We start from the raw sequence: 18,166 nt of genomic DNA, 5'->3' as shown, positions 1-18,166 counted from the left end.
ACGGTCCAATCCATTTCAACTTTTAAATTAACAATTGTTTATTTTTTTTCAAATTAATGTATTTCATTTAAAAAGTAACGAATACTAGTGGTATTCATATTATCTTCGAGTGGAATAGCATGATATTTTATATGGTTTATAGGACAGCAAAGGGTGGTTATGATGATTTGAATACGGGCTGAGAGGTGGAAGGCTTGACCAATGACCAGACACTAATTGAACATCTTGTCTGCGAAAAATGGTCTCTATCTCGGCCCGTGACATTGCAAAAGAAGGCCCAAGTGCCCACCAACCCCAAACATGAAAATGTCAGGAAGCCGTGTTTGGAAGCATTGAATTGTTGTTTATTCAAAAGATGAGAGGGTGGGGGCATTGGAATCATTGTGAAAGCAAAGTGTCATTGTTTGGATATTGGGAACCAGTAGGGACGCCAAATTTGTAGGTCATTTGCATTGGCAGGGATTCTCCATAAGGGACACAAGGTAAGCTCACAAAGCCAACTTCCTTGGAAACCTTTCTCCTTTTTCCTTTCGCAATCCAAACGGATCTATGGCTGGCCCCTCCCTCTTCTCACCTTTCACTTCACTCTCATCCACAACCATATATATACCATCCTCTTTCTCTTCACCATTCATTTTACTATCTATTCTAAACCAACTACTATAATATATATTACATTAATCATGCTAATTAACTATACAACTACTTAAGTTCACATCTTATGGCCTCTTTCTCTAGCTTTCTTTCAACATATATGATTTGTTTTCACGATTCTCAACACATTTTCACTTGACTTCAGTTCCACTGGTTTTTCTTCTCTCAAATTCTGCTTTCTGTTGAAACAAACAATAACAACGAGTAAGTAGTTATTAGTCAATGATATATATAAGTGCTTTTCATTCTTCTTGAACCGGTGAATGATATACGAATGATTTCATGCCAACTGCATAATCCAATGCTACGATACTGGTGTGAATGTGCACTCTGAATAAGAATTATGAATTAATTCATATTAATTATACGAGTTCAGTTAGATTGTATTCACCAAGCATCTCATAATAAAAATAGAAATTAAACTAGAAATATTGTATTCGAAGAAGTATACACATGATTTTATGATTTTACAATACGCAAAGATGACATTTTACTAGTATTATATTTTATAATAGAGTTATACTAAAAAAAACAAGGGTTTTAAACATACTTATTAATTAAGAAAGTAATGAGTGAGAAAATCATTAAAATTCAGTGGGATAAAATTCAAAATTACAATAAAATGTATTAATAACACTTTTTCATAAAAATAATATTCTTAATTTCGCTTAAGAGTGGCCTTAATAACATCTATTATATAAAAAATTAAAAATATTATTAATTAGTGAACTTTCTTGATGCTCCTATTATCTGCTCTAATTGTACATAAAATGGTGGTTAAGAGATGACACTCCTATAACTATAAGAGTTAATAACATGTCAAAAGATTTAAAATCAAACACTATTATTCATTTAATGATTAACCAAAACCCAACAATACTATTGAATTTGATCCAAGAATATGTTATTTACGTATAGAGATTGATCTTCTCATCATTTTATACTTTACCCTTAATTAAGAAAACAAAGACATATAAAATGACGTATATGTATATTTTTATCATTTAATAATAATAATAATAATAATAATAATAATAATAATATATGCATTTAAAATGTAAATTTAATAAAATTTTCTACCGAGAGAAAATTAACTCGTCACTCTTTGCAAACAACCACGGAGAGAAACTCAATTTATTTGCAGCTTATATTTTCTTCCTATTTTGAAGCAGTGGAAATTTCACGGACTCATATTCACAATTCTTCTTCGAAGTTTAACATTTAACACTATCATTGTATTGGTACTATAGAATAATGATGTTATTTTCACTAACATTTTTTAATATTTAATTTTTTCTATTCCATTACGTCATTTTCACTCTCTCACTTTTTATATCTTGGTAAAAGTTGTTTGGAAAAAGTATTTTTCGAAACAACATTCCTCATAATAGTTAATACTTAATAGGCTTAAGGCCTATTAGGTCATTAAAAACGTATAACTTTTTTTTTTTTTCCTGGGGGCCCCTAGTAAACGACTTCCCTTTCATTATGTTAGTTATGCGTGTCCAATGGTATTAACAGGAATTCGCTTATTAAATTTAACCAACCTTCTTCTACCTATTTCATTGTATGATAAAGGAAACCTTAACCCACACACATCAATGTCGTTCCAGATCTTTAAATATATATGCTACATCGTCAAGTTATCAACTATTTATTTTTCACCCTTTCCCTATAATGTTATCCAACTACTTGATGAAAGAAACTACATAAATATTTTTCACATCTTGATTAGAATTAAACTGGACTTCTTTATAATCTGTTCCATTCACTAATTCGTCCTAATAACAAGTTAACTTTAATGTATTCGAGTTTTAGAAATTGGACTTGATATTTTAATAACAGAATCTAATTATGCTTTAAAAATAATAATTAATTCTATATTAATAAAAAAATAGATCTAATAATTATTTTTATATAACATGATATAATATTTATTTTGATATTATTTATCAAGAAATATATATTATATATAATATATAACATTAAAATTGATATATTTTAACAAAATATAGATTCAATTTTATGTCATATATCATCAAATTTTAAACAAATGACATGTAAATTAATATAGATAATGCTATCAAAATTTTGGGAAGCAACAAAAATTAATCTTTCATAACCAGCCACATACATTACTCGCCATTATTAACGAACATGATCACTATGTTTTCACATAAAAATTCATAATTGCACCAAAGCTGCTTCAACATATCGCAAGAAATGTGGTGATAGAGATGGCAACGACAAAGAAATACTAGATGAATTAATGGTACTTCAACCGAGAGTTCCAGCAAGAATGCGCTGATATGACACTGTTGCAGCAGGTTTTTGAGAGAGATCTATCTAGAGTGTCAAATCAAGTTTTGATTTTCTTGTAATCTTCTTTTTTATAATTATGTTAGTGTTAAGCAGAATTTATCCACTTCGTTAATAATTAATTTTTATAAAAATATACAGATTATTTTTAATAAAATCTCTTTTTTCTATCATATTTTTATATTTATAAAATTTAAACTTAAAACTTTATTTAAAAAACTGAGTTTAATATGACTCAAGCAAAGAAATTATCAATAATTTGCTTACAATTGAACGATGGAAGGGGTTGTAGACAATAGCCATTAAGTGATGGACATGTTTGTAGGAGAGATACGGATATGTAGGCGTTTGTATCTGAGTGATATGAACCAAAACTTACAGCAAAGGATTACATTATATTGTGTGGACCACAGTTGAAGCACTCAGCTTTAACCGATGCTGAAGACCCCCCAAAACAAGCAAAGCATCTTAAACGTGTAAATGGTAATGGACAGGGTTTGGACTACTTAAGAAGCAAGGTGTGCCATAAAAGCATATCCTGCTACTATAATTGAAACATCAGAACCAAGGGTTTCAATTAGGAAGGTTACAAAGTAGCACGGTTCTCCATCTTTCCCCAAGTAATCAACCAGGTCCCCCCTTTAGCATGCATATTAAAGCTGACCCATAAAGCTAGCAACAACAAGAAGCTAGTTACATTCATAATTCGTTCACTAGTAATATTACTTGATCTTTTTAAGTACTACTCCACCTTCTTAAATATTGCAACGAGTCAACAAGTTCAACCATCATTGTGAAGGAGGAGGGAACGGACGTGACAGAGATTCTAGGGATCCAAATAGATTCTCTCCCCATGCCTCTCAGAACCTCATTGATGGTAGTAGTTGGAGTGCAGCAGGAAAAAAAAAAAAAAAAAAGAGAGAGAGAGAGAGAGAGGGTTGTGTAACTCGTGTACTATTGTGATTCTTCTATGTGCTTATAGCTTGGTTGTTAATAGAAAGGAGAAGTTCGTCAAAACAAGGGAAAATATTATTTTCCAAGTGGAAAACAGAGATAATATTTGAAGGAATAAATGGGGGATGGAGAAAAATCAATCAAAGTTTAATTATTTCTCCAACATAAAACTGGATTTGTCTTCCATATTTTCTACCCCAACTTAAGAGAAAACATAAGCAGACACTTCTCAAATTCCACATAACTTGCATGCAATAAAAAAACATTAATTACAACAGTCCCTTTCCTCGCTCAGTCGACCCAGGTCATGATGAAGAAAGACCCAACCACTTGCAAACAAATATGGTTCCTGTTCAACCTCCTCCACAATGAATTGAACTGATAACAACTTAATAAAGTGCTACCAATTTCTAGCTCGTTTGGGAAAATAATGAGCAAAGAAATTCAATATACATTCTACCACATCATTAATTCATTAATGACCTCTATAGTCCAAGGGTTACAAACACGTAGCCTGGCAACTAAATTTATACCATCTTATATATCTAAAATCATATATTTTCTTTGTATAAACTAAATACGTCTAACACTATGTGAAAGGAAATAAACCAAGTTAATAAAATAATGGAGAAAAAAATAGGATTCTGAAAAATTGAAAATGCATGACGGAGATGCCGAAATGACGATGATTTTCCTCACTTTCTTCAGTGCGTGGAAGAAGCCAAAAAAGGGTTTGCCATTATCCGAAGAAGCAAAAGAGAGAGACGAATTGAAAGACATGAAAAACGGAAAATGCAGGTGAGTTAGAAAGCATTGAAGGTTCCTAGTTCCTACAAGTGTCTAAGGATGTAGAACATCATATCACTATAGACAAACAAATTAACTAGATGTCACTTATTTTAAGCCTCGTCGTCTCGTCAATCGTCATCACCTTCATATCTTATAACAGCTGATATCTTGGACGCGAAAAAAAGGTTCCAAACGCGTCACCATTGTAACAAACTGCAAAAAATACGCTAGCACTGGAAGATGTACCACGAGAAAAAAGACATAGAGTACTCAAAATCTGATTTTGGCACTGAAATAAAAATAAAATTAGTCCATGACAATCACCATCAGCATTCAGCAATAATAATTCGCTCTAGCTAATTAATCGGGGTGGAACCAGAACCTTACCTACATCTACATCCTCAAACACTAACAGAAGCAGAAATTAAACACAGCCCCACCCATAATAAAAGGAGAAAGAAATAGAAACCCTAAGGATTTGGGTAAGCTAGCTAGTGAAAGTAAGGTGGAAGAGAGAGAAGAAATAGATGCAGGTGAATTTGTTTCTTGTTTGGTTTTCATTCCTAGGGCTTCTTACCGAGAGTGTGCTTGTTGTTATGCATCCAAACCTTGAGAACGTGACGCTTAACGCCGGTTTCGTTGCAGAAGGCTTGGACCACAGCCTCGTCGTGTTTCTGAATCCTCCAACCTAGTTTTTCGGCCAAGTCCAGCATTTTGTCCTTTTGTTCAGATGTGAACTTCGTTCTGAACCGTTTCTTCGAACCGCTTCCTCCTGCACTCGGGTTCGAAACGTCCTCCTGGTCCTCCCGAGTGCTCTGCGTCCCGCCGCCACCGGAGGTCGACGGCAGCGCCAGCGTCCCCGCCGCGCGGTGCTGCCCTCCCACGTGCAGGTACCCCGCCGGCGTCCGGTAGTACGCCGCGAACTGCGGCGGCGGAGGCGGGTGGTGCGCCAGCAGGTACGCCTCCCCGCCCACCGCCACGGCGTCGCTCTCCTTGCGGTGGAAGTTTCTGTGGCAGTTGCAGGCGGCGCATTTCAGCGCGTCCAGAGTTCCCTCCGTCCCCGCCGCCATGAACTCGCCGCAGCCGTCGAGGGCATGGCCGCCGATCCCGACGGCGTGATTCTTCAGACACTCTCTGTACCTCGCCTTTCCGGCGCCGGCGCCGTTGCTGGTGCTCCTGACCGGCGTCGCCGCCATAACCTCCGCCCCACCTGGCATCTTCATCCGAGTCGGGTTGGGCAGCGAGTCGTAACTGGCTCCACCTGCCATACAAAGCTCTTCCTCTTGCTCCTCCGGATCCTCGAATTCCATTTGGCGAAATCCTGAAGTTTGGAGACTAGGGAATGTTTTGGGTTATGAGAAGAGGAGAAGAAGAAGAAGAGGAAGAGGGTTGGCACTTGTGAGTTGTGACTTTGCACTTTGCACTTTGAACTAGTCTATCAGTGTTTCTCTCTCTTTCTTCTCTTGTGTTCGTGCTTTCTTTGTCGAAAGGTATTGGTTGATATACTTTTGCGGTTCTTTGTTTTCTGAGGACGCGACAATTAGAGCACATACAAATACTCAATACAACTCTCTCGATTTGTCTTAAGATCGTCACCTTCCACCGGCTATGTCCGGTCACTCCGTCATTTCTTCGTTTTTTCTTTTTCACCGCTCGCACATGAATGCATACGCAAAATTAACCGTGGAAAGTTTTCACTTTCGGTGCCAGTAGTGCCAGTACTCTCTACTCTGCCTCAGGCCATCACCAATCACAAAATAGATAAATAATATAATTAAATTTAAATGTTATAAGGGTAATATTAAACATATAAAACATTACTTTAAAAGTGCTTACATTAAAACTCAAAGTTTATAAACTATTTAAAAACTTCAATTATAAACTAGGCATGAAAAATTAAAATCTTATAAATTAGCTTATTCAGTTAAAGCATAGCTTATAAATTTGTTAAAAGTTTATAAACTAGTTAAAAACTTCAATTATAAACTAGGGTGGGTTGAAAAATTAAAATCTTATAAATTAGCTTATTGAGTTAAAGTATTTTGTAAGATTGGTTTATTGATGTAAAATGATGCTATCTCAATTACATACTCAACTTAGAATAATTAATTGTTTCAATATATAAGTATCAATTTATATTGTCTATTATATTAATTATTTTTAGATTAAAATATTTTTTATGTAATTTTTTAATTTTTTAAATATATTAATTATATACTCTTTAAAGGACATCTACTTTAATTGGTTAGAAAAAATGTTAGAATTAATTAGGAGTGATAAATAGTGTAAGATATGCATTAAAATTGGAAAGGATTATATACCGGGTGGAACTCAGAATCACGTGTTATCCACGTGTCACATCCAATCAATAGTCTTGGCCACCTAGGCCAAAGCACAAAACAACGGAGGAATCAGGTTCTATCTCTGGTGACCTCGATGGCTAAGGACTGGGGTAATGTCCCTCGATCACTTCAGTCATCGAAGATGAAAATGATGAATTCACAAAATAAACATTGGAGTAATGATCTAGTTTTCAACCATCTCGACACCTGAATCCTAGTCATTAGGCACAACACATCCCCTTTTTCCTTCAAACAGCCTCGACTCCATGACCTAGACAATCCTAAAGGTCTCGACATGATCAACAGTTGATCAGGTTGAGATCAAAGGAACATTCCGATCCTGGGGGTGGACAATCAAGCCAAAACATCATAAATTAAAGAGTAATCAAACGAATTATGATCGACAGTAAACATAATCAGGATTAGGCGATAATCCGCCATTACCAGCCAAATTACCTAATTGCAACAAGGTCAAAAGATCCAAGCCCACTACGATAAGTATAAATAGTCGCATAAAACGAGGTAAAACTATTGTTCATTTATTATTACTATCGATATTTGTGCTTTTATTATGACTTGAACGTTCAAGTGTCTTTTACAGGTATCCCATCTTATCTCTTGACTCAGACCACTCATTCAGCCTCAAAATCCTAATTAACTAAGTGAAGATTACTAGTATGTCCTTAAATAGGTATAGTATATAATTATTAATTAGGAAAGATAAATAATATAATAGTAGTTTTAGAGTAATTAAAATAATATATATAATTTAAAAAGTGATTAATTTAATTGATAAATAAATTTTTGCATATATATATATAAGTTTTTTAAATTAAATATGATAAAAAAATATATTAAATTAATGAGAATAAAAAAATTAAAAAATTATAAATTTAAAACTACTTCAATTAGTTTATAAGCTCATATGCCAAATAAACTTATTTTGTTCAAGTTAGCTTATAAGTTCTTTAAATGAACTTATAAAGTCATCAAACATCCTTGAAATATACTTTAAGCAAATAATGAAAAATATAAATTATATTTAATTACTCTTTTAATCTTTATAGTTTCATGAATTTAACATTTTAATCTATATAATTAAAATATTAAATTTTAATCTATATTCATACATTTTTTTAGTTTTTGTAAAAAATAAATTTCATGCTTTTGTTTCTATATAAGTTAATCTTTTAATTTTGGCTAAAATACTTTTTTTTTTTAACTTTTATATAGTTTCATTTTCTTTATTTTTTAGTTGTTATAATTTAAAATACATTTTTTTAACCCCTATATTTAACTCATACAATCTTTTTTAGTTTTTGTAGTTTAAGATAAAATTTTTAGTTTTTATACTTGCAATTTTTTAGTTATTTTATTTATATTGCTATTTTATTTTTGTAACATTATTTGTTTTGTATTAATGTAATAAAGATCTTTAATTTTGTAAGGATAAAAAAAATGTCTTGAGAATAGATATTGTAAGTAAAGTATAAAGACACAACGTGTCGAGAAATATAATTTAAAATAATTCTAATAAAATAAATTTGAAATAAAATATCTAAAATTAAATTAATATTTATGTCACATAGATGTTAAAGAAATAACTACAAAAAGAATTAATAACAATGACTAAAAAAATTAAAAATTATATATATAAAGACTAAAAATATATATTTCATTATAAACTATAAAGATTACAAAAAATTGAAAAAATAATAAATATAAAAATTATAAAATTTATTTTAAGTTATAAGAACTAAAAAATAAAATTATAAAAAAATATTTTAACTCTTGACTTTTGTAATAATAGTCAACAATGATGGAAAGGATTAAGAACCGAGTTAAAATGTTCTTTTACTAAAGAAATTGAAAGTTAAAATTTGTTAAATTATAAGGATAAACAAATAGTTAAACTTAAATTTTGCTTTTCAACATGTGCGGTAAAAAGTACTGCACATCATTAAAATATCCTTTAACTTTTGTACTTTGTTAGATGTAAGTTGTACAATATGCACTGTATCAAACTGATTGAATTAAAAAAAAAAAAAAAAAGTTGATCTATATTTAAAAAAAAATATTTTTTATAAAGTGAATTTGATTCGAATTGAATTTTTCAAAAAAAATTAATTCATGAAAACTCTTACATTCATCTCATCTGTCGGGTAAATTAACAGCACAAATATCATCGGTGGTATTCTATGAGATCGCATCAATTATTTTCGAATTTAATGTTCATCCGCTCTCTAAGAGCACCTCCAGCGGCATGTTCTTAGTGTGTTGCTTACTGACAAGCAACGGTGCTTGTTAGAAATTGTCATTGGACTTATCCTACGTGGCAACTCAGTTGCTTAAATTTTTTTCTCAGTTGCTTGTACAAGGAATGGTGCTTAGCACTGAAAATTTTGAAGAAGAGGAGTTTGATTGGTTGAAACTGATCCAGGTGGAATATGGACAGAAACTTGGTAAATCAAAAAAACAGGAAAAACATCCTTCACCTCTTCTTCCTCCATCCGGCCGGTGCGCGGATCCGTCCGGCCAGACCCCTCCGCCCCGCGCACGCAGCTTCGCACAACCAGACCCGCCGGCCCGCGCGAACCGCCCGGTCAAACCCCTCCGCCCAGCGCACCAGGACTCCCGGCCCGTACGCCCCTCCGCGCGTGACCCCCTCCACACGGTTGTCCCCTCCGCGCGCGACCCCTCTGCACCTAGACTCCTGTGCACAACAAAACCCCCCGTGAAGAGAGAGTGAAGAAAGACCGAAGAGAAAGAAAGAGTGATTGGAAGAAAACGTGAGTGAGAGTCTGAGAGATGTGATTTTTTTTATTTTTTTTATGTATTATGTATTTTTTTTATATTTTTTATGTATTATGTAATTTTTTATATTTTTTTTATATCATGTAATTTTTTTTATTATTATAATTTTTGGTATTTTTTTATTATGTATTTTTTTATTATAATTTTTTGTATTTTTTTATTATGTATTTTTTTTATTATTGATATTTTTTATTATTATAATTTTAAATTTGTTAGTTATTTATATTTATATATTATTCATAATAATTAATTTTATAAAATTTTATCATAAAGTGTAGTGTGAGGTGTCAAAAAAGTGTAGTATGAGTTGTAAAAAGTAGGAGTGTTTATAAGCAATTCTCATTGGAGCAAAAATTGTAAAAATGTAATATGAGTTGCTTATGAGTGACGTGGCACAGTGGGACCCATTTAAAGTGGTTGGGAGTTGCTTATAAGCAACTCCCATTATAGATGCTCTAAGAATTCTGTCACGATCGTCATCATTTTGTCAACAATATTGTTCATCTGTTAGTATATGCGTCGATTTTTATCTAATAATTTTCAAAAAATCTAAATTGATACAAATCAATCCGATCCATATTAAAAAATCTTATCTATTTTTAAAAAAAATATGAACTAATTAATTTTATAAAATCAGTTGAATTATCGATCCATTTTTCCAATGTTATATATATATATATTACATAATAATATAGGTAAAAGATTATGCAAGTAACAAAAATAGGATACAGAACAAAATCATGCCACGCGTTTCACCAAATGGCATGACAAACACTGAAACTGAAATCCTGCGGGTTAATTTTAAGGCATTCCAGAGGGCACGCATTCCGGTGCCCGAAAGGAAATGACGTTGTATGGGCCCACTCAAGGAGGCGCGTGGATTGAACAGAGTCTAAATAAAAGAGATTTTTTTTAATTATGTTTATTGAGTTAAAATTTAAATTATAATAATAAATAAATCAATTTTACCTCTTTCGATAAATTTTCTTAACAACTTATCCATTTATCAATTTAATTATGTTGCTCTTATTGGTGGGGATTTCTGTTCGTTCCCACATAGTAGGGAGGGGCCGATGAATTGTGCGTGTTGCTAATGTTATAGCTGTAGATTTGTAGGAGTGCTTTTCAGAGAAAAAGAAGAACAACAATTGTACTATTTCACACATTTGGATAACATTTCTATTTTTTTTTATTTCTCTGATTATTATATTATATTAATTGTCAAATCTTTTACTTTTTTAATCTTTTCTTTCTTATGCTTCTAAGACTAAAAATTAAAGTCTAGATGTATGAATTTTTCAAAGAACAAATAGAATGAGTAGGGTAGTACTGGTATGAGTGATGGGCGTAGGTGAGGAAGAGAGAGACATGAAAATTATTAGAAAAATAAATATATAAGTTGTCGGCATTAAAGGCAGCTATTGCTACGTGCGGTCTTCTCCGACATGGGTGACGAGTCTTGGCGTCAACATGCACTTACTTCCCTAAACTAATTAAAAACAGAGAATGTTAAAGAATTAAAACTACAAAAGAAAAATGTAGGAAAATATATTACTCTTTTTTTCTTTTAAAAAATTTAATACAAAACTGTAAGTTAATTTTAATACATATACAAAATACAATCTAAAATATAATTTTATTAATTGTTTTTATAATTTTTAATTTAAATAATTTATTTTAATTTAATAAGTAGACAACATGTATTTTTTATTAAAGATAATTATGCTCAAATCAGATAAAATCAATATATATATAAAAAAGATCCTTCCAAATATGTGACACATGATAAAATAAATTTTTTATTAATATTTGAAGTACATATCAAAAATATATATTAATCTAAGATAAATTTAATATTAACAACTAAAATAATTTCTTGATTATAATAAATTATATAATTGAATCTTATAAAAAGAATATGCAAAAGTTATGTTTAGCAAGTTAGACTAACAACTTATAAGTTACATCCACTAATATAACTTAAAAAATTTATTATGTTTTTATAATTTAAAGTTATGTTTTCAATTAACTTTATGATAAGTTTGATTTATGGGAGAAAGAAAAAGAAGAAAAAAATAATTTGTAAGTTACTTGATAAAAAAAATTAAATTAAATTAAAGATGTCATTGACAATTATGAAAATTAAATTATTTTAATAATTAATTATTGTTAAGTAAAATGTTGAGGTAGATATTAATAAATGAGTTGTTTTTCTAAGGAGATGTTTGATACACGACAAATTTTTTCATGTTTAAAAATTATAATTCCTATAAAATCATAAATTTATGAGTCACAAAATTTCTTCTAAGGGATAATAAGATTGTTGAAAATGTATATATTAATTTTCTATTATATTCTTTTAGTCATCAACCAAGAGAGCATGTCTTGTGTGCATTATGTGAGATGATTAGGGATGTGAATAGATTAAACATTAAAAACAAGTTTATGGTCTAACTTATTTAATAAATAAAAAAAAGTCAAGTTTAAATATTTAAAAATATCGAGCTTGCTTAAAAAAAAATTTGTTAGTACCAACTTATTTATCGATATATATATAATGAAAAATATTCTCTCTCTCCCTATATATATCATATTATATTATTAGCAATATAATTAAAAATAAAATATGTAACACAAAAAATCAAATTATCATTATTTAATTTTGACATTTCTACAAAATGTTTTACATTTTTTGTCCATACGAAATCATGAAATCGAAAATAAAAATTTTAGTAGTCATATTTTTGCCTACTCTTTTTCAATATCTTCATGATTGATTATTTAGAATATTTCAAATGAGATATAGGAATTATTTTGAAAATTAATTTTTTAAAAAGGATTATCTTTTTTCATTATAGTTTGTGCATTAATGTACATTAGTGTATTTGTCCCTCTTACCTTAGTTTTTATTTTAAACTCTTAATTTAAATAATAATAATAATCATAAAGTAAATTTTTTTATCAAACAAATTAAAAAAAGAATCGCACACATATTTCAAAATAGATCTGATAACTAACTTAAAATTAAGTTTATTGGTCTATTTAACGTTATTAGTATAAAATAGACTTTTAAATAGGCTAATAGGTTAGATCAAACCAAACTTTTAAAAAGGTCAGGTCAGACCTATAAAAAAATCTATGATAGATAATGAGTTAAACAATAGCTTTAAATTTATAGAATATGCCCAACATATATTATAACAACTCGACGGGTCATTACACTTAGTATAGTTTAACTATTACGCAACGAAAAATAAAACATGAATTCCTTGAAGGGTCACATACATATCATGTACATATATACAATATACATATATTATGCAAAACTATACACAAAATTATCATATTTTCAGTCAACGCCTTTATACAACTAAAATTGTATAAAAGCAATGTCACCACAAAGTCCAGTCATCTCCAACATGACCCTCCAACATCCAAACAAGCGAAATCTATTAATCGTGCTCTGCTCTCATACCAAATATGATAATTACAGTTCTAATGACAAGGAAAATAAATGTTAAGTTTGTGAAAAGAATCAACATCAACATACAAAACAACATTAAGCAATAACTTAGATAACTTAAACAACAACTTTCATTCACCATGCAACTTCAACTTATCACCATGTATCACACATACCAGTTGCTACACAATCTAACTAATCAACTTCATCTCAACGAACGTGCTTAACATAAACAATAATACACATCTAATGTATCATCACATATATCAATTAAGGAGATCTCCTACAACAAAGGTGGGTAGTTTAAGCAGCTCAATTCTATTGAATCACAATGTTTGACCTATTGCAACCAAGTCAAGTATATACAACTCCATGCCTTTAAGAGAACTTATTTATCAACTTAATTTGATTTTTTAGGTGTCGCCATTTAAACAAGGAAATATAGTACTATTGTCAAAGTATAATAACTTGGGTATGAGTCTACCACGATATTAACTTACAATACTCAATTAGGGGTTAAGTCCCCAACCTTGTACTTTACTCAATTGGTCACTCTGTACATGTATGTCTCAACCTTACCTACATACGAATTTCATATAAAACCTAGAGGAGACAACTTAAAAATAATAACCCATTTAGAAACAACTTACTTTTCAAAGGATTCTTAATTGACTCTCAGAGCACCACAACTTATATTCACGTACTGAGATATTTTAATTTCTAAAATATCTTTAATTTTCTCTAGTTTATATGTATCTCAACAAAGACATGTGATGGGTTCCTTCTCCATGAAATGATGTAGAGATGAAGGAGAGGAAGCCTTGCCCTTGATCTAGGTTCAACAAGGTGGACAAAAGGAGGATATATGGTGAAGGAAAGGAGGTTGGCGTGAAGTGATGGTGTTTGGGCGGAAGCACTTAGGGTGGAGGTGTTTGGGTGCTCAAAGTTGGCTCACTCCAAGGTAGGTGGAGGCCACTCTAGGTTTCACTCTCCAAGGGTGGAGAATGAAGGAAGGCTAGCCGAAGCAACCCTAGGGACTAAGGATAAGGACTTGAGGCATAAAAGCTCACTCAAATTCTATATAATCCAAAGTGTTTACAAGTGGTGGGGTGTGGGGTTTTTATAGGAGGAGTTGCATTTAGGGTTGCATTTAGGGTTGCATGGCCGAAAATGCCAAGGCCAAATGCACTCCAAATGCAATGCCAAATTAACCCTAGATGTAACTTGGTGGCCAAGTTTGGAATCTATGGGTTTAGATTGGCTATAACAAGGTGCATGATAAGACCATGCAACCTTTGCCCTCCACTTGGGCCTAAGCCTTTCTAACACCAAAAATAGGTCCAAACTTTGCCAAAAATTGCGTCACCTCCTCTAAAACACCCTAGCCCAAAAATTGAAAACCCTAATTATCTAAAGCACCCCATAATACAAGGGTAAAATAGGAAATACAAAGAAAATAAATCCTATGACTAAAATACCCCAAAATACAAGGGTAAAATTGGAATAAACCAAATAAATCCTACACTACTCAAAATTAGTCATAGCATTGGACCATGTGATGGGTTTCACATGAAGTATCATGGATGGTCCTCCATCATGCCCTCCTTCTTGAGAAGGATTTGACCACAAATCTTCAAGTTCTTCCATTCCATTGATCCTTCAAAAGAAGTGAAACCACAATTAGGGGAGTAAAATATTAAAACTTAACTATGCAATCCTTAAGTACATAATTTGTTGAATGAAGGTGCTTAGGGCAAAAGGGAAGAGCCAAAGAGGCATCACCATTTAAAATTTATTGACCCATGCAATTCATTCACCAAATCATCTAACTTAGGATTGGGTGCCTTTTATTCAATGATGGCTTTTAAAAAGGTGCTCATCCTCCATTGCCATCTTTCTTTGGCACCAAAAGAAGGAGGATGGCACAAGGGTTAAGGTTCTTTTGAACCTAGCCCTTTGTCTTCAAAGGAAAAATTCTTTTTTTCTTTTCTTTTCTTTTTGTTTTTGTTTTTGCTTTTCTCTTCATCATCTTTCTTAGCCTTTAGTTTGAGTTGGTCCTCATTCACTTGAGAGGGTGATAGAGGACACCACACAAACTTCTTACCTAAGTGTTGGAAATTTATTTTATTGGTGAGGCCATCATGGATTATGTGCTTGTCAAATTGCCATGGCCTTCCAAGCAAGACATGACTAACCTCTAATGGCACTATGTCACACAAAACTTCTTCTTGATATTTGCCAATAGAGATTGGTATGCTTGCTTGTTGGTTGACTACAACACCTCTTTCCTCATTGATCCATTGCATTTTGTAAGGTTTAGGATGAGGTTTTGTAGTTAAGGCTAGCTTATCAACCAATCTAGTACTACAACAATTAGAAGTAGACCCACTATCGACAATGAGAGAACAAGTACTTTCTAAGACCTTGCATTTTGTTTGAAACAAGTTCTCTCGTTGTGATTGGTCAATTTCACTAGATTGATTGTTAAGGAGCCTTCTAACCAACAATAGGTCTCCTTCACAAGGTAAGATTTCTTCCTCGGAATCTATGGCTTCTTCTTCACTACTAGAGGAAGAAGAAGTAGCTTCATCAAGGCTACTATAGTGGTCTTGGGCTTTTAAAACCATAGTTTTCTTTGTAGGACATTGGGAAGCAATATGTCCTCTTCCAAGACACTTAAAGCACTTGATTTCACTTGACTTAGACTCTTTGGAAGGTGCTTTAAAAGATTTTTCTTTTTCTTTTTCTTTTTCTTTTTCTTCTTTGGGATAAGGTAGGGAAGAGTGGCCCTCCTTCTTAAAACTCTTGAAATAAGAGGGAGTGGAGTCTTTTCGAAAAGGTTTTCTTGTAAGTTGATGCTCCACTCTTGAGCAAAGTTGAACAAGTTCATTCAAATCCCTATAAGGTAGAAGTTCAACTTTGTCTCTTATCTCAAGATTAAGACCACTTTGAAATCTAGAGATTGTGGTCCTCTCTTCCTCCCTAATCCCAGCCCTCATCATTAACAACTCCATAGATTGCCTATATTCTTCCACACTAGAGGACCCTTGTTTCAATCTTTGTAGCTTGTCCATAATCTCTCGGTCATAGTATGGAGGAATATGCCTCCTTCTTAAGGCACTACGGAGCTCATTCCAATATTGAATTGGAGGCTCATGGTTTATTCTTCTTTCTTTTTCTAAGGAGGTCCACCAATACATGGCATGCCCTTGGAATCTAAGGGTTGCTAAAGAAACCTTCCTATCTTCACTTATTCCATGGCAAGAGAAAAGTTGCTCAACTTTCATTTCCCAATCTAAATAATTTTCAACATTATCCTTGCCATGAAATGGGGGAAGATTGATGTTAGGTTCCCTATTGGAGGACTCCCTATTTCTATGATGTCTTGGGGGCCTTTGATAGTAATCATCATTGTGATGACTACTAAAGAAGAGATCACTTGGAGGTTGGGTATGATGCCCTTCCTCCTCATGAGCACTTGCATACATATGCCCCTTTCCTCTTGAGGGTTGAGGAGAAGTGACTTTTGGTCTTGAACCACTAGCCTCTCCTCCCACAACTAATCTTTCAAGTAATCTTTTTATTTCCTCATTGTTTCTTTCAAACTCTTTTTCTTTCCTTTTCAATTCTTCTTCTCTTTTTATATTTTCCTCTTCTTTTTTTCTTAGGTACTCTTTCAATTCCCTAAGTTCATCCCTAACACTAGACCTAGTGCTACGAGAATTATGACCATGGACACTAGAATGATCACTCATCTTTGATCAAGAAAAAGGTTTTCACAAATTGTTTTTCAAAAAGGGATTGAAAATGGTTTTCACAAAGAGTGAGTGATAAAAGGTTTTCACAAAAAGGTTTTCAAGGTGCAAGATAGGTAGGAAAGGCTTAAGTGCACAAAGTGAACTTTCAAGGGGAGGTGTGTAACAGCCCAAGCAACCCGCATGAGGATATTGTCCGCTTTGGCCCACGGCCGCACGGTTTTGCTCTTGGCGATGACACGCATGCCACCCCAAAAGGCCTCCTCACAAGGAAGGTATCCACACCCATATATATGGCATGCTTCGTTCGCCTTCCTAACCGATGCTTGGGCTGTTACATTGGTATCAGAGCCGGGGCCCGGATCGGTGTGCCAGCGAGGGCGCTGGACTCCCTTGAGGGGGGGTGGATATAGTCCCACATCGGTTAGGAAGGCGAACGAAGCATGCCATATATATGGGTGTGGATACCTTCCTTGTGAGGAGGCCTTTTGGGGTGGCATGCGTGTCATCGCCAAGAGCAAAACCGTGCGGCCGTGGGCCAAAGCGGACAATATCCTCATGCGGGTTGCTTGGGCTGTTACATTGGTATCAGAGCCGGGGCCCGGATCGGTGTGCCAGCGAGGGCGCTGGACTCCCTTGAGGGGGGGTGGATATAGTCCCACATCGGTTAGGAAGGCGAACGAAGCATGCCATATATATGGGTGTGGATACCTTCCTTGTGAGGAGGCCTTTTGGGGTGGCATGCGTGTCATCGCCAAGAGCAAAACCGTGCGGCCGTGGGCCAAAGCGGACAATATCCTCATGCGGGTTGCTTGGGCTGTTACATTGGTATCAGAGCCGGGGCCCGGATCGGTGTGCCAGCGAGGGCGCTGGACTCCCTTGAGGGGGGGTGGATATAGTCCCACATCGGTTAGGAAGGCGAACGAAGCATGCCATATATATGGGTGTGGATACCTTCCTTGTGAGGAGGCCTTTTGGGGTGGCATGCGTGTCATCGCCAAGAGCAAAACCGTGCGGCCGTGGGCCAAAGCGGACAATATCCTCATGCGGGTTGCTTGGGCTGTTACATTGGTATC

General features: G+C 33.6%; 1 protein-coding gene across 1 annotated transcript; it reads right to left on the bottom strand.

The window, feature by feature from the left end:
• Positions 1–4,983: 4,983 nt before the first annotated feature.
• LOC109800418 (zinc-finger homeodomain protein 2) lies at positions 4,984–6,256 on the bottom strand. The gene has a single exon (XM_083066632.1). It carries the CDS (start codon positions 6,024–6,026, stop codon positions 5,280–5,282), a length of 747 nt encoding a protein of 248 aa, XP_082922758.1. The 5' UTR covers positions 6,027–6,256; the 3' UTR covers positions 4,984–5,279.
• Between the last annotated feature and the right edge of the window lie 11,910 nt (positions 6,257–18,166).

This window comes from Cajanus cajan, chromosome 11 (assembly GCF_000230855.2).
Source record: "Cajanus cajan strain Asha chromosome 11, NIPB_CcT2T_4, whole genome shotgun sequence".
Lineage (NCBI taxonomy): Eukaryota > Viridiplantae > Streptophyta > Magnoliopsida > Fabales > Fabaceae > Cajanus > Cajanus cajan.
The sequence above is the reverse complement of the archived record's forward strand: the minus strand, read 5'-3'. Positions and strand labels throughout refer to the sequence as shown.

Coding starts and splice junctions, on each gene's coding strand:
- LOC109800418 (XM_083066632.1), bottom strand. CDS start 6,026: ATGGAATTCGAGGATCCGGAGGAGCAAGAGGAAGAGCTTTGTATGGCA.